A 27,533-nucleotide genomic window follows, 5' to 3' on the forward strand; every position below is an offset into this window, starting at 1 on the left:
TGCAATTTTTAAAAACGATTTAATTTTGCTCTCTGTAATAAAACAGTACCTTGTACCTGATGGTAACTAAGCTGCACAAATTCATATTGGTAGACAAACAATCCAATTGGGTTTATTTCTTGTTTAAATGATTTTAGCAGGTATTGTGATTCAAATTACAGGAAGATTCCTTATCTAAAAAAACACCAGGTCCCAAGAATTCTGGATAACAGATCCCATGTACTACCATTAACAGTCAATGGAAGTGGATATTGATACCTTTGTATTATAGTAAATATACATATCCCTGGGGATAGGTTTATCCACAGGGGTAAGCTGTAAAGGATGCCCATAGTAATAAATGACAATACAATGGCTTTATTACAAAGAATAATAAATCAAACCTCGGTGTTCACTGCTGATGATTATTCAGTTCAGTGAAGCTGAACATTGGGAAAAAAAGCAATGGTGTTACCAAGGGTAAGTTACAATCGATGTTGGTAGTAATTTTCAGTGGCACCAATATCAGCACACAAGGCATATCCTGTAAAACTAAATGTATTTCTCTAAAATGTGTCCACCACTTCATATAGTTTTCCAGTCTGTTTTCCATTTGTTTGATATTTCAAATATTTACAAAAGCAAAGCAAGAGGTTCCCAGATCAATAGTCAAGGGAGTAAGCACTGAACCTCAGTCCATGCAGTACAGTCAAGTTAAGCTAAAAGACAGTGTTTTTTTTATATAAGCTGTGCTCATACAACACATCCTCTCTAATGTACTGGAATGGAGGCTTTTCCCTGCTGGTAAATCCCCTGTTCATCTCTGCATTCTGTTTCATAAAGGACAAGTGCAGTTGCATCAAAAGGCAGGGGTCCGGCCTCAAACGTCATAGCTCTTCTTAACAATCCGAAGTGTCAGGCAAGATGGCCTTTCACACCGCCAATCTTCTGGCCGTTGCCTCTTCTATTTGAACTGGTTGTCAATTAGTGTGCCTTTCATCTTGGCTTTCTTAGCTTCCAACTCAGCCTGTGGAGGGAAAGCAGGAAAATAAAGTCTCCTGGAAACTTCCACTGGGACTATATTGAGTCAGATCCAGAAAATGGAGTCAGTAACCCATGCGACTGCACACAAAAGATGGCAGTGATTTACAGATTGTATTAGCCTTGCATGTCCTATTTCTAAACACATTACTATGTTATCAAAGACCCAGAACACAGGCCAAACTCACCAGCTCAAGTTTATAAATAAACTGTTAACACCCAAAACTTGAATTAGTCATTTGCAAATAGATTTTTGCTTTAAATAATAAACATAGCTATTTGTTAGCTATATATTTATAACAGGTTAGTGTGTTTGTGGAGTTGCAAAAAATTGTCCCCATTCATATTATTGGTAAATTCTGCAAGACCCCCCTCATGGCCTCATGGTTGTAATCAAGGGCCGTGGCAATTCCCAGTAAAGTCGATGGAAAGAGCTCATATAGTAATGATCAATATGCTCCTTGGACCTGAGTAAATACTATAGGTATCCTCCCATTAACATGTGAAGTGGTTACCGGCAGATCTGTGCTTATTATTTTGTATAAGAATGGGTTAAAACCAAGGTTTTCCTAGGATGCCTAGATCTTCACAGCTGCAGCCAAGAAGAGGACCTTTAACTTCTTCCTGGCCATAGCATTTGTATAAGTGCATAACTGTTATGGGAAATGAGTTGTATTTAGTGGACATATGGCTTTACAGAACATGTGCATATTTAAAGATAGGGGGAGATACTGAGCCCCATAGAAGATCCAAACACACACACACAAGTGGTCAGTGAATGTACTACTGTAGCTGCCATGTATGATGGTTCTTACCAACTCCTGTAGCCTCCTCTTGCTCATTCCCTTTCTTTCCAGCTGCTTTTCAATTACTTTGGCATTCTGAGCATAGGAATCTGCAACTTCTCTCTGAAAGGCACAAAATCCACACAAGACTTAATTCACAGTAGAGTGAGTGAGTAGATACATACACAATGCAACTTGGGTTGCAGGATTCTGCCATTTTATAATGTGGTCAGTATATGGTCTAAACCTACAATCACACCATGCCTTTAACATTCCTATTACCAGGTGCTGTTGTCCCTTCCTTACATTATTTGTATGCCATATCCCCCCCCCAATTCCAGTTTCTGTTGCATATAGTCTTAACCTTTACCTTGTAAATTATGTATAACGGCAAAAAATAATTTACTACTTTACCAATAAACTAAAGCCCCTTACAACAGGGAGTTCGTAATCTAGGTAACAAAAAAACCCAAAAAACGAGTTCATCAATGGGTTTCTGAACTGCTTACCGCTTCAATCTCCTCCTCTTCTTCATCAATTGTCGACACAGTGACAGAACTGAATTTGCCCATGTCCTTTGTACGCTTGGTCATCATTACCTAAACAAAGACAACAGCTCATTTTAATCCAAAATGTTGCTCATCACCCCCATTGATGTTTGATGTTTATCTGTAACAGAACTTTAACAATATAGGAGGGCAATAAAAGGTAGGAGGGCAAGCACACTACCAAATTGTACCTTCTTTGGTGGGTCCGGTTTTTGAGTATAGATATTCGTTTTTCCAAAACCCTGTCCAAACTTGACCAGAGCCCCATTCACTATAAAGGTAGCTGCCACATTCTTCTGGCTGTGTTGGTAGAAGAGAAGAAGGCTACACCTGTAGGACAACAAAGAACAGGTATTTTGAGTTGGGAAAACAATAAAGATCAAGGACCTTTGTCAGTTATTACTTGGGGCACTTCAGCCCTTATTCTTAACTACAACTACCAGCATCCCATGATAAGCGTTAACTGTTGGGAAATGATGGGGAGCTGTAGTTTTCCAGGTGCAGATTTCCAGACTGATGATTCCAGGAATATTACTGAGCTTACAAAAACAATTTGTGGATGTCCAATGTTTCTCTCAGCTTCCCAAATTTAACAAGCACTCATGCACATTGGCTTTTAATATACCAGGCTGCCATAGCAGCAGCAAAAACTGATAATGAATGTGACAGCCCTGAAAATATAAACATATCCAAATCTTAACCTTACAGCAGCAGATTACTACAACATATAGCCTTCCATCTGCTCTAGGCTGCCACTGGGAATGGGCTGCAGCTGTATTCAAACCAATAGGCAGAAATCTGGCCCTGTCTATGGGCAGAATTAAAATTGTCAAACAATTTCTGAGATAGTGGAACCTTTTTGCTAATGCAGTTTTTGGCATGTACACACACACACTATCTCCTGTGCAGTAGGAATTCTTAACTTGTGTATTATAAGGAATAATGCATCTCATACTATAAAATGTTAGAGGCCAACTTGTAGAGACTTGGCTTGCATAAAAGCCTGGAGTCAGTAGACACAATCATCACAACTTAATTGAATTGGCCAAAAGTAATTTTTGCAAGTTACCATGGAAACACGCTCCTTCAGAACAGTTCTTTCTTCTAAGAAACATCAAACATCATTTTAAGTATACGCATTTCTATTTTTGTTTAAAGACACTGGCACTAGCCAATTATGAAGCCAGCGGAATACCTCCTTTTAAGTTAGCTGTCCTAAAAAGTGTCTTCCAAAATCCTGATGGCAGCAGCCACACCAACAAATAATTGCTTCTGAAGGTTGCAGCATTATTTCCCTATCTTTGATCTATGCCACTTTAGAAAGGTTGAATTTCAATGTACGGTACCAGATATAAGTGCCTTGTGCAGACTGGGCTGCTGAGCAATAAGCTGCGCACACAGGAGATTTAGATTTGCTTGGATGCCAGCTATAGCTTGCTAGGGCATCCCTGTCTCAAGCCTTCCCTAAGCAGCCTGCTCATATATATTATACCAATCACTTACTTGCCTGAAGGCTGTTGACTATAATAATTTTTGTAAAAGAAACATTTTGCCTTCAGTTCCTTAGTTTAGCAATACAGGACTGGATATTATTTTATAAATACCAGAAAGGCTTGAAGAATGTAATTTCTTGTAGTCTAATCATATTTTGGTTTGATATTTGTGGATATTTGTGTTTGTGGCACAAACAGCACAAAGTAAACTAAACACATGGAAGAGTTTGGAGTTAAAAGCATTTTAGGGTGTATATGCCAAGCGAGTGTTCTGTGTTTCCTCTCCAGAGAGTAGAATTTTCTTATTATAAGAACCATCCACCGCTACAAGCTCTCCCTAGTGTAATTGCTTCAGTGGCATCCTTGCTACCAGTGACAAGAAGATTAGACCAAAATTATCACTTTATCTTGCTTCTCAGATGCTCCTGGCCTTCAGGGCTAAACCAATTCCCACCTCTTTGAAGGCCAAGCCTTCGCTAAATTAAACTATTTGCATAATGTACCCTGGCTGCCTGGAACAGTAGGCTTCCTTAAGGAATGCACAAAAGCTGAACGCCTGGCACGTACCACCTCCTTACATCCCGTTATCAGTTTCCTTCCCAGGACCTTTATGGCTTTTTAACAGCAGCACAGGGGATTAGAGAAATTCCAGGAATGCAGTTTATTCCTGCACAACATAATGAAGCTGGCTAGCAAACATGAAGCAGGCAGACCAAAATAGAACACGGAGAAAGCAAATGCACGTTTGCACGGCCGGGAGGTTTTTTTTTTAATGTGTATTTTGGTTTATTCTGTAAATGTAAGAGGCTTTTTATGTGGAAATCGAGGCAAAAGTGTACATTTCTGTTGACAAGCTATTAATGGCAGTGGCCTAATCCAAGAGGCTAATTCTTTTGGAATTTGATAAATGTGCTGTGCTTTATAAACAAGCTAACCAGTGCTACTGGTTGAACTGTTCTCACACTCCTTGAACAGGCAAAAGAGCCAATATGATTTGATAAACCAATTGTCCACAACCGATGTACTATTCTTGCCCTCCTGGGATACTGTAACAACTCCTTTCAAACCATGTAACAGCAATACGAATATCAACCTTAATTTTATCCTGCCTTGCCCCCCCTTAATAAAAATACAATTATACATAAAACTGGCATTGAAGATATTTTCTTTAAAGCAAGGGGGGGTAAAAGCTAATATGACCTAAAATGCATCAGTAAAGCTCAGATGCACAAAGTAAGTTTGCTATTAGCTCTGGTGTGTGAACTAGTCTAGTCTAGTGTCTAGTGCATGCTCCTGCTCGGCAATTAGTGCTCAGGATAAATGGGCCCAACCAACCCTACCACACAGTTTAATGTTTAGCCAGCAGGTACAATCTTGGCACACTCTTTTTAGCACTTTGGCTGAAGTGGATAGAAGGGGACAGGAGGTATGTAGTGGAGTAACTAGTAAAAAAACACGGTGATTAGTTTCCCTTTACACCTTTCATGTGGATTTACTCCCTATGCAGCGATTTACCGGGTAAGGCATTCATTGGGCAGCACACCATCAACAATATATTACTAGGCAAGTGCAATGCATACCAGCTACCAGAAAATTGAAAAAAAAAAATTATCTTAAGTAGTAATCAACTTCCATTTATTTTGACTTGACTAGGGAACAAAGTTCGAGGCCAAATTTGTGTGTGTACTTAGCAAATTATATCTGCACATTAGCAAACAAAAGGAATTCTGGGAGTGAATTCCAAACTCTTAAAAAAAATCCCATTTACATGGGTTTATCCTATAGGCTACAGCTCACCCACTGGGTTTGAAGCTGAAGCCAGGACAATAGCTGATCAGATTCCCAACTACAGACCGGTTTCGCCCTTCTTGGGGGCTCAACACTGATTCAGCTTCAAACCCAGTGGGTGAGCTGTAGCCTATAGGATAAACCCATGTAAATGGGATTTTTTTTAAGAGTTTGGAATTCACTCCCAGAATTCCTTTTGTTTGCTTTTGTCTGTATGAGGCAGTCTCCTCAACCTAATTTATTTGTTTATCTGCACATTGAAACCTCAATTCTACATGCTCTGATTTTAGAGTTTTCCTACATTTTACATTAGTTTTTTTTTTTGCGGTCCCACCAACATTTAATGAATTTTACATTTCCTGGATTAGACGTTATTTTTTTTCTGGTCCCCTAAAAATGTAAAATGGAGGTTCTACTGTATATATTGTAAACTAGCGGGATCCAGGACAGACACTTTCTTGGCTTTAAGGCAGTTTATTTACACAGGGGTGCCCATTGCAGCATACAAAACAAATCATAAAAATAAATCCTGCCCTCTGGGCGCTACCTTCACACATTAGATTAGTTCCCTCACTAACCTGGGCCCTTTGTGGACTACCAGTGGGAAAACACAAATGTTGGGGTCACCCCTGTACTCACAACACTTCTGGGGAATTAGCTCAGCCTCCTGGCTTTCCTTTTAACCCCCGTAGATCCTCAGTCTCTTGGCAGCTTTCTCAATTCTGGGCTCCCTCTGCTTCTGGCAGTGGCAGGCAGCACCCCCAGCCCCTCTGGGAGTCCTAACACAGAGAGGTGTCCTTCCTGCTCTGTGCCCTGCTCTGAGAGACCGTCTCACACCTTTCTCTACCATTAAATACCTTTCCACAGGACAGCCTTCCTGTGGAAAGTAAGCTCCAATAGGTGAGCTGGACTACTGGAATGGATCACCTGATCCGTTTGTTTCTTCCAGAACCCTATAGCTTTCAGGGCCAGACAGCACAACTTTTTAAACAGAGCAAACCTTCTCTGTTTATCAACCTCTCCCCTAAAGATTGCATCTCCCACTAAAGAGAACTTGAAGGGAAAACTCACCTTTTCTCTCATTTGTTGGGCCATTCTACCACAACATATTAATGGCAACTGCCATACCTTGGACATTTTCCAGAGCTTGGCAAAGTTCCATCTTTTTATGGCCTTAAGGCTACTAGCAGATATAAGGGATACATTTATCAAACCCCATACAAGTGCTAGAGCACTAAGGGGTATCATTTTCTTCCCCTTAGTTTTTATCCACATAAGTCTTTTATAAGTCTTTTATCCACATAAGTCTTTTTCAGGGGGAAAGAGATCATTTAGGACTGGAGCAAGGGATAGGGATATTATAGATGCCAGGTAACAAAAAACTAATTTCAGCTTGTGGTTCAGCCTTTAGAACATATATAGTATAGTACCTGTGGAAGTAGGATGATGATACAGTATAGTACCTGTGGGAGTATAATACAGTATACATATATAGTATAGTACCTGTAGGAGTGGGATGATACAGTATAGTACCTGTGGGAGTGGGATGATACAGTATAGTACCTGTGGGAGTATGTACAGTGGCTTGCAAAAGTATTCGGCCCCCTTGAACTTTTCCACATTTTGTCACATTACAGCCACAAACATGAATCAATTTTATTGGAATTCCACGTGAAAGACCAATACAAAGTGGTGTACACGTGAGAAGTGGAATGAAAATCATACATGATTCCAAACATTTTTTACAAATAAATAACTGCAAAGTGGGGTGTGCGTAATTATTCAGCCCCCTGAGTCAATACTTTGTAGAACCACCTTTTGCTGCAATTACAGCTGCCAGTCTTTTAGGGTATGTCTCTACCAGCTTTGCACATCAAGAGACCGAAATCCTTGCCCATTCTTCTTTGCAAAACAGCTCCAGCTCAGTCAGATTAGATGGACAGCGTTTGTGAACAGCAGTTTTCAGATCTTGCCACAGATTCTCGATTGAATTTAGATCTGGACTGTGACTGGGCCATTCTAACACATGGATATGTTTTGTTTTAAACCATTCCATTGTTGCCCTGGCTTTATGTTTAGGGTTGTTGTCCTGCTGGAAGGTGAACCTCCGCCCCAGTCTCAAGTCTTTTGCAGACTCCAAGAGGTTTTCTTCCAAGATTGCCTTGTATTTGGCTCCATCCATCTTCCCATCAACTCTGACCAGCTTCCCTGTCCCTGCTGAAGAGAAGCACCCCCAGAGCATGATGCTGCCACCACCATATTTGACAGTGGGGATGGTGTGTTCAGAGTGATGTGCAGTGTTAGTTTTCCGCCACACATAGCGTTTTGCATTTTGGCCAAAAAGTTCCATTTTGGTCTCATCTGACCAGAGCACCTTCTTCCACGTTTGCTGTGTCCCCCACATGGCTTGTGGCAAACTGCAAACGGGACTTCTTATGGTTTTTTGTTAACAATGGCTTTCTTCTTGCCACTCTTCCATAAAGGCCAACTTTGTGCAGTGCACAACTAATAGTTGTCCTATGGACAGATTCCCCCACCTGAGCTGTAGATCTCTGCAGCTCCCCCAGAGTCACCATGGGCCTCTTGGCTGCATTTCTGATCAGCGCTCTCCTTGTTTGGCCTGTGAGTTTAGGTGGACGGCCTTGTCTTGGTAGGTTTACAGTTGTGCAACACTCCTTCCATTTCTGAATGATCGCTTGAACAGTGCTCCGTGGGATGTTCAAGGCTTTGGAAATCTTTTTGTAGCCTAAGCCTGCTTTAAATTTCTCAATAACTTTATCCCTGACCTGTCTGGTGTGTTCATGGTGTTCCCAATATTCTCTTAGACAACCTCTGAGGCCGTCAGAGAGCAGCTGTATTTGTACTGACATTAGATTACACACAGGTGCACTCTATTTAGTCATTAGCACTCATCAGGCAATGTCTATGGGCAACTGACTGCACTCAGACCAAAGGGGGCTGAATAATTACGCACACCCCACTTTGCAGTTATTTATTTGTAAAAAATGTTTGGAATCATGTATGATTTTCGTTCCACTTCTCACGTGTACACCACTTTGTATTGGTCTTTCACGTGGAATTCCAATAAAATTGATTCATGTTTGTGGCTGTAATGTGACAAAATGTGGAAAAGTTCAAGGGGGCCGAATACTTTTGCAAGCCACTGTAAGGTTCGTAAGTAAAGTTACAGCCTGCAGATTTCTCTCATCGGTCTTCATTTCCGCACTGCCTTCAGTTTGAAATATCTCCCCAGCCCTGTCTACATCTGTGTCTTGATTGGTCAAGTTTACTGTCTGTCAAAAGAGCTGTGCTCTGACTGGAGAAGTCTCAAGAAGAAAGATCCAATCAGAGCACAGCTGATTACTTCAGATCTGAGCTTTTTTTAAGGTGACAAGAAGATTTGGGGAGGCTTAGCCTCCCTTAACCTTACTGAAAATCCATCTATGAGTGCAGATCACAATGTACATTCTGTGTAGGGTGCAAAAAAACAGGCACAAGCTGTATGCATTTTTCCCCAATACTTATAAATGAGCTTTATAATGTTTTGACTGCTGCTGCCATCCAGCAGTAAAAAAAGGCAGTCAAAACCCATCAACCTGTTACTGCTTTCCATATTAATGTATAGAAAACACAGCAGGTGCAGAGCAGACGTGCGTCTGATACCAAGACAGTCTTTTAAATTTGCCCAATGGCAGTAGCAGAAAAAAAAAACACTTGCCATTAGCCTAAAGGGTGCTACTGATACTAAAAATATATCTACACCACTAGCCTATGTATGGGGTCAAATTGACCACCTCTCCTTTGCACAAATACACTCATATTATAAGCGGCCTGTAACCAATAACATAGCACAGACCACTCAGGGCAATGTAATTAGAGGCCATATCAAAGGGCATAAACAAAGAAGTGATTGCTTAGTTAAAGGAACAGTAACACCAAAAAATGAAAGTGTATAAAAGTAACTAAAATTTAATGTGCTGCTGCCCTGCACTGGTAAAAGTTGTGTGTTTACTTCAGAAAGTCTACTATAATTTATATAAATAAGCTGCTATGTAGCCATGGACGCAGCCATTCAAAGGAGAAAAGGCACAGGCACATAGCAGATAACAGATAAAACACTATTGTACTCTACAGAACTTATATGTTATCTGCTATGTAACCTGTGCCTTTTCTCCTTTTTTCCAGCTTGAATGGCTGCCCCCGTGGCTACACAGCAGCTTATTATATAAACTATAGTAGTGTTACTGTAGCAAACACACCAGTTTTACCAGTGCAGGGCAACAGTGCATTATATATTTATTACTTTAAAGCTCTTTCATTTTTTAGTGTTACTGTTCCTTTAAAGGGTAACTTTGCATGTATGTCCAGGTTGAAGGGGACATATTCCCTACTTAGAACCACGTAAATTTGCTCTTCTGCAAGTTTTGAACTTTTGAAATTAAGTTCATTATTTTCTTCTCTTCTACCCGGTAAAAACAAAATGCAATTTTTTTAAAAAAACAAAACTGTACATTACAAAACAATTGAGAAGTGCACTGAGCAATATTACATTAAGTTTGGTGACAGGGTATATGTCCCCATTAGTAAATGAGCTTTTTTTTGTTATAGTTTTCGTGCTATTTGCAAGGAAAATAAAAGCTAAAATACTTTTTCTTCACTTATGTCTGTAAAACAACTCTTTCCTCTTATCCTGTTAGTGTCTAGCTTGTAATATTGGGGAAAGCAAGTGCAGGAATTTGTGAGCAAACACTTTGCTGAGTGATATCATAGAGTGAAAGACCAAGCAGCCAATGACAACAAGTAGTTTAGTATCAGAATTTATAGTGGTTCATCACAAGGCAAAGAAAACAACTCTGTCATCCAGAATAAGAGAGCTGTCTTCAGCATCTTGGCATACTGGGAGTTGCAGCTGGACAGCTGGATGGCCACAGGCTGGACATACTTGAACTATGTATGTCTTTTTATTTCAGATGGTTTTAGAAATCAGTGTTACAGTTGTACTGATGCACAGTTATTACATTTGCCTTTTTCCATTCCTATGAATTATTTATGGCACGCTTTGTAATACTCAGAGAGATGGTAAAGCGGTTTAAAGCGCTGCATAGCTTGTGGTAACATAGAACTAAAGATACATATAAATGTGGTGCTGCTCCGATATCAAGAATGGCTTGAAGTAACAGAAGTGGAAAGCACAAAACTTCCGACAAAGTGAGTCCTTCATTGAAGAAAAGTATTTTATCCGAAGGGTATTTTAGTGGTGAGACACAAAGCCCTCACTTTATGCGATACTGGAAGCATTATAACTGAAGGTCAGGACTAATCCCCACACTTCTAGCTTTTATCTACTGGTGTTTGTGTTAAACCACAAACACTATATTCTGCAGCCCTACAAGAAAATTTAATAATCTCCCTTCTAGAAGTATGATTTCCTTACAGCGGAAAATACACATCCTGCTTAATAAAGTCACGACAAGGCAGCCATGTTTCTTCATCTTTGGCAAAGGTACAGGAATGGGTCCCATTAACCAGACTGCCTTGGACCTGGGGACTTCCAGATAAGGTATCTTTCTGCAATTCATACCTCCATTCTACTAAAAAAATAAATTAACATTAAATAAACCCAGAAGGATTGTGTTGCCATCAATAAGGATTAATTATATCTTAGTTAGGATCAAGTGCAAGGTGTTGTTTTGTTACAAAGGAAAAATGTTTTAACAATTTGGATTTTTGAGTGTATGAGAGATGACCTTCCTGTAATTTGGAGCTTTCTGGATAACAAGTTTCCAGAAAACTGATCCCATACCTGTAGCAAATGCATGTTAGGTAAATATTTCATTAAAGGCACACAAAAGTCTAATGGCTGTGATCAGTAGCCACCAATAAAACTATAAATAAAATATCCTTCAGTAAGTTAATTGGCAATTATAATTCTGAAAGCCTACTTTAAAGGAGCTCCTATTGAAGGAAAGGTAGGTATTTTTAAATGAAGGAGACATTAGCTAATTACACATGATTATAAAAGTTACAAACACTTGTGTAGTATTTGCAGAGCAAGCATGGTGTTTTTTTCATCTAGTTTTCTTCAAAATATTTTCTTTAACTGCTTTACTGATACACTCTACATAGACTATTGAGGAACAGCACAGGCAGTGGTGGTAAATAGATTGTGCTTACGGTGTTGCTGAATATAGCCTCAGCAGTTCTTGCATTTAGGATATAAATTTCAAGGCATGAAAACTAAAAGTGGAGCTGCCATGGATCTCTGTTAGTGATGTGTTATAGCAAATGATACGGAGTGTCTGCACTTATTGTAAATTACTTTCCTTTCAGCCCAGCAGAGCAGGTAGTATGACAAACGCCATCCCTGTTAAAACATATGCAGATAAAGAATATGGTCTAGAGAATGACCTAAGCCCATTTTATTGAACATCACTAAATACGGTGAAAGGCATTCTAAAAATGGAATCATATTTTGTATGCATAATAGGATATTAATCTGGGTTTATATAGCCTCCCATGAAAATCTTTAACAAAAGACACCGCTATGGTGAGATAAAGCTGGACTACTTCTGAAGCCAAGGGTGTCATGTGATGCTGTGTAACACCAAAGCCCAATTATCAGTAAAAGGGTATATGAATGCATTTTCTGCTGTTCTCAGCTCCATATATAATAGGCCCACATTCTTCTTGTTACATGGCAAACACAGCATTTAAGGTTCAAAAATAAAATTGTCAAAGTAATAGCAATAACATCAAAGCCCTTACATGACAGTGTACTGTGGAATGGGTGCGTGCTATTTATGTAATTAAAGGTTTATTAGTAAGGCAAAGAGGTGAAACGTTTGCTACTGGTCTAGTAAACCAATCACCAGGTACCATTTACAAGTCAGCTGTTTAAAAACAAGCAGTTTGGTTGCTATGGGTTATTAGATTTTGAGCCTGAAAATCCAGGTGGCTGAATGCTACTTACTTGCTGCACTTTTTCCTGTATTGTCGCTCAATGCCATCTGGCCTAAAAAGGAAAAAAAAAAGTAATTTTAGTATCATTTTAGTATTCATCTTTATTTTACATATTACATTAAAAATGTCTAAATTCCAATGTGGTTAAACTTGTACAAGCCAAACAATGCAAATCCACTGTTGGACCTTTATTGTAAATATACAATACAAACTCCCTTTTCATTGCTTACATGACTGCTACAGAGATCTCCTTTAAGGTGCAGACTTCAGTTGATTAGAAAATGAAAGAAGCATAGAAGAAATTGGCTACAGCAATCAAGGCCAATCAGATGATAAATGAGTGACGGAATGCCATGCATCACCAAGGTAAAGCATCTTAATTATATCCCCTACTGCGACTAATATGAATTAGCACACTGCTCACTCAAATGCATCCCTGGTGCATAACAGAAGCAAAGGCTCTGTACCATAGCAGTGGGAAGTAAGTCAGAAAAGCCAGAGGGGGAACAAAATAACAGTGACAAGACTAAAATAAATAGATAAATGGCTTTACCTTAGCCAACTAGTTAACAGTTACTATTTACCAGGAAAAGGCAATCTTCTAGAGCACAATCAGATGAAAATTCGCTTAATCCGTTCTAACAGCATAAGCCCTAATCCAACAGAGAAGGGGATAATGTAGTTTTATAGATCCTAAAGCAACAGGATATCAATCCCTGTGTTAAAATAATAATTAAAGAAAAAAAGTTTTCCTATTGTTCTAAACAAAACAGTTTGATCACCTCTCTATGAGCAACCAGACTCCCATCAATAAAGGACAGATAAGAGAAATTGTGCAACTGGACACAAACAAACCAATTTAGTTGGCTCCATTGCACCTCTTCACTATTCCAGCTCAAAAGATGGGGAGGCATATTTATTCAAATTGGAATTTGTGCATTCGAGAGGTTAAATGAAATTCTCAGCCAGATATCTATCAGGCAGGTTATAAAATCTTGTTGAGGACCGAGCTGGCACTCTTTTCACTCATTTACATAGGACTTAATTAGTATCCAATCATTGGCATGTAGGACAAAAGATCAGACTGATTTGGTAAAGCATGTGGGTGGCCAAATGAGGCAAAGATTTCTTCCTTTGGCAAGGTCACCAAATAAGTTGATCTATTAGTGTAAGGTCAGATTAACAATTGAAAAATGCCTTATAACAAAACAAACAATAAATGAATGAATGAATGAATGAATAAATAAATAAGCAAGCTATGGGATTTAAGTTAGAATAGTAATGCAAAGCATACCAGCGACTCTTAGAGGTTATAAACGACTCTATAGAGTGTATAAACCCCGAACCTATCTCAGAATATTCAACCCCATAGCATCTAAAGAAAGTCAGTACATCAAATGAAGTCCAAATAGCTCACCAGGGTCCAAAAGTGGTCCGGGTGCTCAAAGCCCCGAACCCGCAGCTGAAGGGTGAAAGAATCATAAACCACTAAAGGAACTTCAAGCACACTGGATGAGCTGAGTCTGCTAAAACATGGTTTTTATTTCTCCATTTACAATCAAAGTGCCTGACGCGTATAGTGTGCATACGCACTTAATCATAGGCCTATGTAGTTCTGTGCATTCCGGTAGTTCTCAATCAAGTATCTGCGACAATATTTTCAAGGTGGGTTTATCATTATTAGTGTGATCTCCCTTATTTATATAGCACTATTTCCAATGTGCTGTTACACTTAAGCATTTACAGACATTAATCATTATACACAGCCATAGTGGCATTTACTATCCAAGGTCCCTCTTGTGTTCACACACCAGGGTCAATACCATAAGAAGCCAATTAACCTGCCTGTATGAATTTGAAGTGCAGCAGGAAACTGGAACACCCAGAAGAAACCCACACTGGTGCTCCAATGACAATTGCATTATAATATAACAGGCATGTAAAAATATAAAGCGTCAGTAGTGATGCAGAAAGTTAAATAAGTGCAGCAAGCAGATAGCTAAGGGTTCTACCTGCGCAGATACACAGGCTCCTCCTCCTCGGTATTGCAGAACTTATGAGCATGCTTCGCTGCATCTATGACTCTTGCTTTATCCCTTGGCCTCATGGGAAGTTTCTCCAGCTGGCAGTCTGAAAAACACAAAGAAAAAAATATTTTTTTTTGCTTTTATATCATGACAGGCAAGTGACATATAATGTCTGGTTGTTGGAGGTTACAGACCCCCTGTTATTTTTGTCATGCAATTTACTATGCATCCTCCATTTTAATTTCAAAACTGCTTCCTAGCAACCAGAAAATATTTAAAATTCAAAGAGTTGCAGAACACAAAATGAAAATAATGTAAAAGAAAAGATTAAAAGCGGAAATCGGTGGCTTATTGTCTTAGACATACTAAAAGTTCATTTTAAGGTGAACAAACTGTCTAAAAGGTAGTTTTCTGTGGAACATATTTCTTTATTAATACAATAGAGAAAAAGTATCAATGGGTTTAGCTATTTCTTAAAAAAAAAAAAAAAAGCACAGCCACTTTAAGTACTTCCTGCCACACTTCCCAGTTCTGCCCAGTCACAGTTTGCGAGAATAAGCTAGTAACAAATTAGCAGTCCACAGTCTATAGAGACAATAAATCCCTTTATTTAACAAAAGTACAATAAATATGGTTTGGGTTATTCATGGAAAATGTATTGTTCTTGAGCTAACTGGCAAACAGTGAAACTGAAGCTACTCCATGTTTGGTTCTTGCAATTAGATATCTAGATTACCAAAGCACAGATAAACCACCTGCATAATGGACTTCTGCTAATGCAATAGTCACAACAAAAGGTGTAGGGAGGGGGTTTAGACTGGTAATCTAATAATATAACTTTAGAGAACCAAACAGAACACCACAACAGAAGCACAATTTACTGTACACTGCAGGTTTGCCCTTTGACAATAAAGAAGCAATCCAAAATGAATATATAAATATATAAATATATATATATATATATATATATATATATATAATATAATAAAACCACCCTTTTATTACATTAACTGAAAAACATAATTACTGCTGAGAAAAAATCTGCTATAATTTATGGAAATTCTCCTATCTACACAAGAAGTCACAATCAAATCACTTAAGCTTCATTTTGAATTGATGTACTTTTACTTTGTCCACACATAAAATGGATAAAATGGGATTTTCTTTTCACATACAAATGGTTTTACCTTTCTAACATTCTTTTCAACTAACCTTGTCAGTGTTTCAGAGAGAAAACAGAAAATGGAAGTCCCAATGGGCCCGCCTACACAGTTCTTTCTCCACCAAATTTCAAACTAAAACACATCTCCATGTCATTTCCCTGAGCAGTCGGGACCCACGATGCACAAATGACCTCTGTTGGGAAGTTTTACAGAGAGGTATTGATTTCCTAAACGCAGCTTCATAAAAGCCGCTTTAACAGATTATTGGCTTCAGATGTTAAATGAACTTTTCCGACAGAAGGAATTGGTGCAGAAAACACCGGGACATTTCTGTCCAGCAGTAAAAGGGTTATCTTATTTTATAAAGTAATTAGTCGCAGCAGGTCTTTGAATAAAAACTAAATTTTAAAAAAGCATACTCTTATCGCCTCCCCTCGGAGCTTGCACACAAATTAAATAATTACAGCAGAGCAGCATGAAGTGGTTTCTAGCTAAACCGTGGAACCCAAATCCAATTACATCCTCACAGTCCTGCTCCCAAACAGCTGAGAGAAGTTCAGAAGACTTCATTTGGTCATAACGCGCAACTGAATCTGCTGGGGTCGTTTATATAAAATAATTTCTTAACCAATAGGACGTTATCTGCATCCTAAGTGGCTAAACCAAGCTGGAATGAAGCTGGATCATTTTATGTGGCCAGCTGAAAGGGTACAAATTTTTCTTAGCAAAAGAATGCAGAGTATAATATAAAATTATCACACTGGTTTATAGTGATCGCAGGGATTTATAAGTAAAATATAAATCTGTCATTAATTATCTAGAAGCACAAATAAGCAGGGCCAAACACTCAAATACTTGCTGATATTAGAAAAGCCTTGAAATATAAACAACGATTTTCTGGTTTTGGTCCTGCATGTATTCACCAACCTGTCTTCTTGTTGCATAACAAAATAAAAACAGAAAAAAAAGGATGTTAAAAATGTTGAAATATGAACGAGCGCACCCCAATACATTTTAAATTAATCAATTGTGAAGTGGAAACATCTAGGAGCAACTACAGTTCAGTCACAACGCACTAAACTCACAGAAAGGGGCAGCTGAGGTGCTAAAACGCGTGTCAAACAATGCTTTTGTTCAACTGGACTGCTCCCTGAGGAGTTCCAAGCTGGAAACAATGTAGGACAATACAAAAGTGGACCAAGCAGAAAATAATGGCAAGAGCGCTTTTATTCATGAGTCAGTGCCTGAATAAAAGCATTTTAGCAGTAATTTTCTGCTTGGTCTAGCTTCCTGTTGTATATTGAGTAGACGTGACACTTGGAAGAAGTGTCTGGACTATCTGGCTTTGGGATCCTAGTAGATTGCTTGGTCTCTCTGGAAACAATGTCCTGCACAACACCTATTTCTGAGCTAAACAACATAGGTTTCCATAAGCAATTATCCACTCACAATCTTACATCACGAATCACAAATGTTGGATGCTGCGGTGCAATGGTCACCACCACTGGAATGTCATTTTGTCATGTTTAGTTAAGGTGGTTAGAGTTATTTGTTATTGTTTGGTCTGGAGTCCCTGATGCCAGTGATAGCAAATCTAACTGCTAAAGCATGCAATTACATTGTTAATAATACTGTGCTTCCTACTTTGTGGCAACAGTTCAGTACAATAATGTCCTTGTGCATGGCGATCTGCATTGGTTTGCTGAGATGGGAAAGGAACAACTTGACTGGCTTTAATCTAGATAAGACAAACTAGAAAGCTGACTGCTAGTCATGCCTAACTGCCTAAAATAAGCACTCAACCTCACTAATACTCTCAGGGCAGAATAGAAACAAATACCCTCAACAGCATCTCTACGAATGTTTCCTCTAGGCCAGGGGTCCCCAACCTTTTTTACTTGTGAACCTATCAAGTCTACAAAGACTTGGAGAGCAACAGAAGGATCATAAAAGTTCATGGAGGTGCCAAATAAAGGCTAAGATTGGCTATTAGGCAGCCTCTATGCACACTTTCAGCTTACAGGGGGTTTTATTTGGTAGTAAATCTTGTTTTATTCAACCAAAACTTGTCACCAAGTCAGGAATTCAAAAGTAAATACTTCGTTTTGGGGCACTGATAGCAACATCCAAGGGGTTGATCCAGTGCACAAAGCATACTGCGGTGAGCAAAAACAACTGTACAAAAAACATAAAATAATTTTGTCCTTGTTATGACCAACCTACTTCTCTGCACACACAGCACAAAAAATAAGGTAAGATTGTTTCCAACATCTAGTGGAAAGCCTTACCAGAATGAGAAGCTGGACAAAATACTACTAACCATATATATATGCAGACCTGTTATGAGGTGACCCTGGGCAAAGGTAGCTCCAATGCATATAGACTGAACTACATAATCTTATCATAGACATGAATAACATATGGATGAAATCAATCCAGACCTTTCTACTACAAAAAAATATATGTAACTCCTGGTGTATCAGTTCTTTCATTCACGTTCTGGCAGCTGGTATTGATTTTTGTCTGTTGGCTGGGATTTTCCAGATGTCAAGTCTCTAGTCTGACCACTGGTTGTCAAGAAATGCAGGGGAGAGGTTTTTGAATACGTTCATGACACCTTACCCACCGCAGGTTACTAGCACTTTTTTTATTCACAATATGCTAGCTATTTGAAAAATGTGTTCCTATTGCTCCTCCCTAAATGTGAGACCTACTATTCAAATCTGATATTAAAATATATTGGCTTCTTGGAAAAGGAAATATGATAGGCTAGCTGCATAAAAGCTTATTAACAAAACCGTGCTGCTAAACTAAAGGCAAAAGGTACTTTGAGTATGATGAACATATGGCAATATTGGTTGAGAAACCTAACCTGCATCAAAATATACACATCAACTATATGACAAGGCATGTTCGTCATAACAAATTAAAAAATACAATCATTGAGCCTTCTGAATGAACAGCAGGGCTGCATGGTTACACATTCATGTTCTACAGTAAGTGCCCTACTTCAAGGGGAAGTTCACTTTTTGCAAAGCCTTACTAGAGTGGTAGGGCTTTGAAAAATAAGATCTTTACCCAATATAATACATTTTTAAAAAAGGCATCCTTTATTAAGTAAACGAGATGCTTATAAGCGTGGATGCAGAGATTAGCAGTGGTAAGAGAGGGCAAAGCAGTTTCCTAGAGCGCCATTACGAGCTACTGCATGTGTGATCTCTTATCTTTCCTCTGCATAGCAACCGGGTTGACTGATGCGGCTAACAGAAGACAGTGCACAGGTGCAGAAGCGCTTACACTAGATTTCACCTAAGGGTAAAGACAAATAGAACTACTTCGTAGCAGCTACTTGTAACGGCTACTAAACGCCAGAAAATACTGAAATTTGCCTCAGTAAATGATCAGCACTCCATATTCCAGTAGCCATGACAAGTAGCTGCTACTAGTAGCTCTGTGTGTCTTTACCCTAAAGCACAAGTTCCCAGACTGCAAGAGCGAACCAGTCTATTTACTTTCCTAGATACCCCTCTACTGAGAGAAAGCTGAGTTTTATATCCATTAAATAGGGCACTTGACTCAGTGAAGCACATTTTATTTGAACTTTCCCTTAACTGCTCTGTAGGAACAGAAGGAAGCACTTGCTTGCATGCTACACCAAACATGGCCATACATAAGCCAACCTGTCATTTTTCTGAGCAATGGGCCTACAGTCTGAAAGGTTGGATATTGCGTGTTTGCAGTGCTCCATGTGTTCAACATGAACAAGCAAATCAGCAGATGAAAGTTTGTTTTCACAGTCTGATTGTAATAAATAGGATCATGGTGTGGTCTTTCAAGACATGAAGGTTAGAAATATGGCCAGAAAGTCAAGCAGTATGATTAAAATCACCCAAACTAAACAAGTACAGACATCTTAAAACTAATTTAATGCGTAGCAGAAAATTCATGCTGTAATATGAGAGGTTTGTATTTTAAATGAATATTGATCTTTGTGAGTTATTCGGTTAGACTCTAAAATTAATTCATAAATATAACCCCACAGATATATACTTGGAGATTTCCAGAACACACTGTGTAACAGATAAAAAAGAAGGGAGAGACAGAGATAAAACAGATGGCCAAGTAGAAATGTGAGCATTTTATTTAATAAATTAAGAATGATTACAAAGAAATGACACAGCTCTATAGCTGCACCCTTCAGCTCAACGTAAACACTGTATTTTTCTTACTTAGAAGCATGTTTCTCATTCCTAACTCAGTGAACATCAGAATGGCCAACAGAACTGTACGATGAGATTATATAAAACCCAAAGAACTATTGTAAGAACATTAGCAGTAATTGGTGTTAAAGTGAAACCTCAATTTTACATCCCCTGATTTTAAATTCTTCCACATTTTACAACAACTGTTTTGCGGACCCACTAATACATAATGATTAGGTTGAAAAAGGGCACATTAAGGGATACTGTCATGGGAAAACGTGTTTTTTTTTTTTTTTTTTTTTAATTCATCAGTTAACAGCACTGCTCCTACAGAATTCAGCACTGAAATTAATTTCAAACTTTTTTTTAAATGTAATTTTAAAAATTGACATGGGGCTAGACATATTCTTAGTTTCTCAGGTGCCCTCAGCCATGTGACTTGCTTTAAAAATTCATTCTCTTTTTACTGCTGAACTGCGAGTTGGAGTGATATTACCGCCCTCCATGCATCCCCATCAGTCTATCAGCAGAACAGTGGGAAGGTAGCAAGACCTGCATTAATAAAAATAGAACCTACAGTATAAATGGTGAAGTGATGTAAATGTAAACAGTAAAATTACTTCATCATTTGCTAATAAGTATGTCAACCCCTTCTTGAAGCTATCTAATGTATCTCCCAGTACAACTGATTCAGGGAGAGAATTCCACAGCTCAGCCTGTCACTGTAAAAAAACCCTTTCCAAATATTTAGATGGAAACTCCTTTCTTTTAAATGGAATGGATGCCCTTGTGTCTGCTGGAAGGGCCTACTGGTAAATAAAGTTTAGAGACATTGGAGAGATTATTATATGGCCCCCTTATATGTATACATCTTATCATAGCTTTTGGTCATCTGCAAACACTGATACATTACTTAAAATACCCTCCCTTAAGTCATTCACTATTAAACACTTTGCAAACAAGCAAACACAGAGAGCCTGGCAAGAGTTGTAAGCTGGTGGACCTACTTCATAATAATAGTAATGATGCCTCTAAAATGAACAGCAAAGTAGCTAAAGACAGCAGGTTGTCCATAACAGACCAATAAAACTATTGACTGTACAATACACCAAAGGGTGACACAGAGATGTCAGAAGAAGGGAGTGGTAAAGTTAAATTTATGAATGGAAAGCGCAATACCTATCCAGACAGGACCCAGAGCTGCAGGTAAATGTGCCTGTACCCTACCTGGATCTTACTACCTATAAAATTATTGAATAGCTGGTTTACAGATAACCAGTTGCCAGCAAGACAATTCCTTGCTGAGAATGTGTCACAGTTTGTTTTTTCTTGCAATTAAAAATCATGTATTTACATGATAAAAATAAAAAGGCAGACACACATGAAAAAGGGCAGGTATGTATATAGGCAGATGCTCCATAAGGGGATATACTTTCATCCCTAGTACAGAGCACCCTAGCACCTTTTGTAGCTGCACTCCGCACTGGATTTGAAGTCTGGGACAATGAATAGTGGTGCATCGTGCACCTTTATTGGTCATCTAAGCAAGTGTCCTATATAATATGTGGGCCCAAAGTTGTGCAATTTTGGGCCCCCGGCGCTCCATTAATTGCCCCTGTACCATGGTAAATGCATTTGTTCCATGGTAAATGAGCCCTATTTTAACCATCCTGCTATAGCTCAAAATAAACTGCCTCTAAACCACCATGACAGGCCTTCAGGCAATTATCATTCTTGCTTTGATATAAAAGCTATTTGTAGCACTAAACTTACAATCAGAAAGTTAAATATACCCCTCTCTGCACTTGCCAAAGAGCATAAGAGATCAGAAATGAAGCCATATGTGTTTAGTAGATATCCCTCAGCAGGCCATAATCCGTTAGAAGGTTATGTGAGCTTCCTGCTTACTATTTTCCAGTCTGAGACAAATAGCATAAACAATTGGAGACCAAGAACACATTATTTTATAGTGCAGCATTTGAAAGTGAATATAACACTCTAATAACCATAGCAGGAGATACCATTTGGGGAGCTTGAAAGGTCTATAAAGTCCTGCATATCCCTAAATCTCCCTCTTCTGGACAAAAGATGATTGGTTTTAGAGTTAAGACAAATAACCTCTAATAAGTGAGTTGAATGAGTAGAGTCATTTATATGATTTGATAAATTCCTTAAGAACCTGGTGGGTTATTCATCCATAAAAAGAAATGCGTCTGCCTCCTGTACCATGCAGCTTTTGTGCCTTTATGCCCCCCGCCTAGGGATGCTATATGTAGCTGTACAGGGTTGATAAAGCCAGGCTTTGCTGCCAGGTTAATATCTACAGATACTTAGCTAATGGTCAGTGTGGGCACAGTGACCTAAAAGTGTCCTTGAATAAAGCAACTGGCAATTTCTAAACGGACTCTTTCAAGACCATGGAATAAAGAAACTGAGCAGTGAAAGCAATATTGCGCTTGCAAGCATTATATCAAGGCACACTTAAATCCAATGAATACAGAGACATCAAACAACCCCATATCATCAGAGAGATAATGATCCAGTTACAGTACATGGCATTTTAAGACCTTATTTCATGTTAACACTTGGTGCATAGTAGAATAAGCACTTAAAATGCCAGGACTGGATTACTGTCTTTCTGATAATGGGAAATGATCTCTCTGCTTCATAATGCAGCATGTGGCTGCCACCCACTAATGGTCAGAAATGGACCCTGCACTTTAGTACCAAGACAGACTGCAATATGCCTCACAAGTTCTCACACACTGCATCATTTTAAAGCACAACACTCCTGAGCCTACCATGTACTGCTTTTAATGGGAAATAATACAATTATTAAACACAGACATCTTAGTCCATAGATCATTTTATGAAATAGATATTTGCCCTGACTGGACCCTCCTGAAAATCTGCAAAATACAGGGAAGTTTTGTTTTTTATTTCAAAATAAAAACTCTCTTTATAGGCCATTTCTAAGATTAATATATATACTGAAAATGTGTATCTTGTATTTGAACAACTGCCAACCAATCAGAAATGCAGGCCTCTAGCTACAACACAAGACTTTAATTCTTAAAACAGTGACAATACTATTGCTCAAAATTTTGCTGAGGTAATACAAGTGTATGACCTGTTATCCAGAACCTCTGAAATATGGGATTGTCATTTTCAAAAAAGCACCGTATAATTCTATAGAGTAAAACGTGTTTTTTTTACTGATTTCCTTTTTCTCTGTGCTAATAAAACAGTACATTGTAAGTGATGGTAAGTAAGCTGAATGAAACCATATTGAAAGAAAAACAATCCTACAGGGTTTATATAACGTTTAAATGATTTTTAGCAGTCTTAAAGGAACAGTAACAAAAAATGAAAAGTGTATAAATGTAACTAAAATATAATGTGCTGCTGCCCTGCACTGGTAAAAGTTGTGTGTTTACTTCAGAAAGTCTACTATAATTTATATAAATAAGCTGCTATGTAGCCATGGAGGCAGCCATTCAAAGGAGAAAAGGCACAGGCACATAGCAGATAACAGATAAAACACTATTGTATTCTACAGAGCTTATATGTTATCTGCTATGTAACCTGTGCCTTTTCTCCTTTTTTCCAGCTTGAATGGCTGCCCCCATGGCTACACAGCAGCTTATTATATAAATTATAGTAGTGTTACTGTAGCAAACACACCAGTTTTACCAGTGCAGGGCAACAGTGCATTATATTTTTATTACTTTAAAGCTCTTTCATTTTTTTTGTGTTACTGTTCCTTTAAGGCATGGGAATCCAATTGAAAAGACCTCTGTTAACTGGAAAATCCAATTTCATTAGCATTCCAGATAACAGAACTCCTATAGTTCAAAATTCACTTCAATTTGCATTCGCGGGGGGAAACTTTGTTTAAAGGAACAGTAACACCAAAAAATAAAAGTGTATAAAAGTAACTAAAATATAATGTGCTGCTGCCCTGCACTGGTAAGTTGTGTGTTTACTTCAGAAAGTCTACTATAAAAGGAGAAAAGGCACAGGCACATAGCAGATAACAGATACAACACTATTGTACTCTACAGAACTTATCTGTTATCTGCTATGTAACCTGTGCCTTTTCTCCTTTTTTCCAGCTTGAATGGCTGCCCCCATGGCTACACAGCAGCTTATTATATAAGTTATAGTAGTGTTACTGTAGCAAACACACCAGTTTTACCAGTGCAGGGCAACAGTGCATTATATTTTTATTACTTTAAAGCTCTTTCATTTTTTGGAGTTACTGTTCCTTTAAGTTTTAAGACCAGAATCTAAGGGCTAAACTTCATGGATTTTGTAGGATCCACAGCTGTAATGTAAGTTGGATCAGATAAAGTCGGATGGCGTCTTTTGTTCATGCATCCACATTTTACAGTCAATGTATTTCAATTAAACAAAAAAGTCTTTCAGGCACAACAACAGATCTTGTCGGATGCAGACGCAGCATGCAGTGTTGCCTTCCCACAGGCAAATACATCCCACTTGTAGGATGCAAAATGTTGATCCAACACCTTCCCTACTCACATACCTCTATCATTTTGTGTGTGGCCAATTTAATTCATTTTTCAGGTGGAGCACATAAAATGCATTGCAGGGGAGCCATTGATTGTTACCGTGCCCCTTCTCTCTGCAGCCCCCCCCTCACCACAAAGTTCACATGGTCTATTCTCGCCTCATTACACCACTAGCTTGTGCCCACATGAACAGTGACTACTTATCCTTTTTAAACGAGAAGGAAAGGCTAATAAAGTGTTAATCTCAAACTACAGGCATACCTTCAGTTCTCTCAATAGTGCCCTTAAATCTCCCCATATTTCACCTGTTTAGATGATCAGAAGCCGCATAGGAAAAAAATCGCTGAGCTCTGTAAACAGAATTCCCAAAATGCCACGCTCCAGCACCAAGACCCGTGTACATGCACAGTTTGTAAGACTATGAGGAAGCTTCCTGCTGTATGGCTCAGATCCCACATTCCTATATTAGGCCTACTAAACCAATATCAGCTGGTTTAGTAGGCCTAATTGATGGCCTATAAATAGGTATCACAGAAGGAGCATCTCATGATGGGTAAAAGCAAAGAGCTCTCTCAAGACCTTTGCAACCTTATTGTTGCGAAACATACTGACGATGTTGGTTACAGATGTATTTCTAAGCTTCTGAAAGTTTAAGTTCAAGTTCAAGGAAAGAACACCATTTCACCCTAAACCGGCCATGACCAGGTGCTCCTCACAAGATTTCTGACAGAGGAGTCAAAAGAATAATCAGAAGAGTTTTCCAAGGATCACTCGCAGAGAGCTTCAGAAAGACCTTGAGTAAGCAGGTACAGTTGTTTAAAATAAATCTAAATGCAATCAACCGACATGGCCTCTATGCACGCTCCACTGCAGAAGTAAAAGCATGTTGAAGCTAGTTTAAAGTGCTGCACAACAACTGGACAAGCCAATGAAATTCTGGGATAATAAAGTCTTGTTAGATGAGACCAAAATTGAACTCTTTGAATGTCATTGCACACAAATTGGAGGAGAAATGGCACCACACAGCACCCCAAAAACACCATGCCAACAGTGAAGTTTGGAGGTGGGAACATCATGGTGTGGGGCTTTTTTCAGCATATGGTACTGGCAGACTTCATATAATCAAAGGAAGGATGAATGGAGAAATGTACCAGCACATTCTTGATAAGAATCTGCTGCCATCTAACAGGATGCTGAATATGAAACGATGGTGGAGATTTCGGCAACACAATGATCCCAAACAAAGCCGGAAGTTTTCCTGGTATCCTGGTGGGCCAGTCCAACACTGCCTTAGTGTCTTTATTTTTAAGATATTGCAAAGGTACACATTAAATATAAGGATATAGGGATCTTAAATTATTTAAGTCCAAAAGATCAGGCACAAGGCAATTCTAATTGTATGGAATATTTCTGAAACCAGTTTTATGGTTAAATATCCCAGACACATACTTCTCAACTGTCCCGCTTTTAGTCCATCCTGCTGTCCCAGAAAGTTACTTAAATGCCCCATGGCACCTTTAACTCTCCCACTTGTCTTCGGGTCTTCCCGACTCCTTCTGTCTGCCTTCCGAAAATCTGCAAAATGAGAGTGATGTAACGCAACAATTGACTTCAGGTCTTCCTGGCTCCTTCTGGCGCACCTTGCAAAAGTCCGGAAAAGAGAGGTTCTAGTGCTCTGGGAGAAAGTACTGTTGTGCTGGCTGCTGCTGCGTAGAATTCCGGGCTGGATCTTTGATCACTGCTCTGTTCTTTATACCCTGGTTGAGCATACTGTACTTCCAAATTGTACCGCTTTTAGGGTTAATGTTATGTTAAAGTTAAATGGTTATTTCAAGTTTGCGTTTATTTTTATGCATTGATAAAGTAATGAATTTTAGTTATTATATACATATATGTAAATATTGCTTTTTGACAGCTAGTCCCTTGAGCCACCATTTCACAACTTCACAATTGTACCACTTTTTCACAGGACGTTCCCAATTTACGTATGTCATCCCGCAGTCCCAGGCAGTCAGTTATAAGTGCCATGGTCCTGCTGCTCCCTCTTGCCCATATAATAATGGTGGCCACTGTGCCGGTCTAAAAAGGCTAGTGCTAATTCTGCATCTGATCCTGCCATTTCAACCACGGAAAAGGGTGTGTTTTTGTAAAATAGATATGGTACATGAGTGGGTGTGGTTAAAAAATAGCGCATTAGATGCACCATATTTTTTTGTCCCTCTTTCAATTTTTCACATGTTGGGAGGTATACAGACATTATAAATCCCTTAAAAGTAGCAACACTTATATTCCCTGTCTTTTTTTTTTTCCCCCTCTCTCTCTTTCACTCTCTCTCATGCCCCTCCCTTCCCCTTCTTTCTATTCCCCAATCTTGCTCTTTAAAGAGTGTAAGTTACGGTTAATATAAAGTTGTATGGCCTCAGGGTACCAATTACATTGACAAGCATGTTATAGGCTAATCTGGTATCACTTTGTTGCTTGTGTATGGTTTTGAAAAACAATAAAAATTGTCAAATTTTAAAAAATAAAATAAAAAAAAGCAGCAACGCTTCCTCATTGGTAGAAATAAGAAAATGTATCCTGAGAATCTTGAGACAACCACAATACTCTCTTTCAAATTCAAATGATATTGTCACTCTGTACTCAGTATATACAATACATACAATAATACACTTCGCACTGTTTCCTAGACATTGCTTACTATTCGCTCTGTTCGTGACAGTCATGTTTGAAAATAAATTCGGGGAACACTGACTATCATCGCTCCACAGAATTAAACACTGAAAAATCACGTTTTCCAACAAGTAGAAAAAACTGTCTCGCAACTACAACTCCCACAATGCTCCGAGAGCCACTCACCAAGCACCAACACCATCTGCCCGCAGAGACAGTAATACACGTGTAGCGGCTTCTCCCCATCATCGTACTCCTCTCGGTCCCGGGTATCTGAGCAAACTACAGACCGTGACACTACCTTCGGCATCCTTATGTTCCTGCTCCCTTACTGAGAGGAAG

General features: G+C 38.8%; 1 protein-coding gene across 1 annotated transcript; it reads right to left on the reverse strand.

The window, feature by feature from the left end:
- cxorf56 (chromosome X open reading frame 56) lies at positions 1–27,533 on the reverse strand. The gene is made up of 7 exons (NM_204012.2): positions 27,378–27,533; positions 14,607–14,724; positions 12,605–12,646; positions 2,545–2,683; positions 2,315–2,404; positions 1,836–1,928; positions 1–1,006 (listed from the first exon to the last, which is right to left on the reverse strand). Exons 1-7 carry the CDS (start codon positions 27,499–27,501, stop codon positions 944–946), a joined length of 669 nt encoding a protein of 222 aa, NP_989343.1. The 5' UTR covers positions 27,502–27,533; the 3' UTR covers positions 1–943.

Source organism: Xenopus tropicalis, chromosome 8 (genome assembly GCF_000004195.4).
Source record: "Xenopus tropicalis strain Nigerian chromosome 8, UCB_Xtro_10.0, whole genome shotgun sequence".
Classification (NCBI taxonomy): domain Eukaryota; kingdom Metazoa; phylum Chordata; class Amphibia; order Anura; family Pipidae; genus Xenopus; species Xenopus tropicalis.

Excerpts from the sequence above, each read along its gene's own strand:
- cxorf56 (NM_204012.2), bottom strand. The coding sequence starts at position 27,501 with ATGCCGAAGGTAGTGTCACGGTCTGTAGTTTGCTCAGATACCCGGGAC. Across the intron at positions 14,725-27,377 it reads GCAGATGGTGTTGGTGCTTG|ACTGCCAGCTGGAGAAACTT; the intron begins GTGAGTGGCTCT and ends TGTGTTTTTCAG. Across the intron at positions 2,405-2,544 it reads AACCGGACCCACCAAAGAAG|GTAATGATGACCAAGCGTAC; the intron begins GTACAATTTGGT and ends GTCTTTGTTTAG.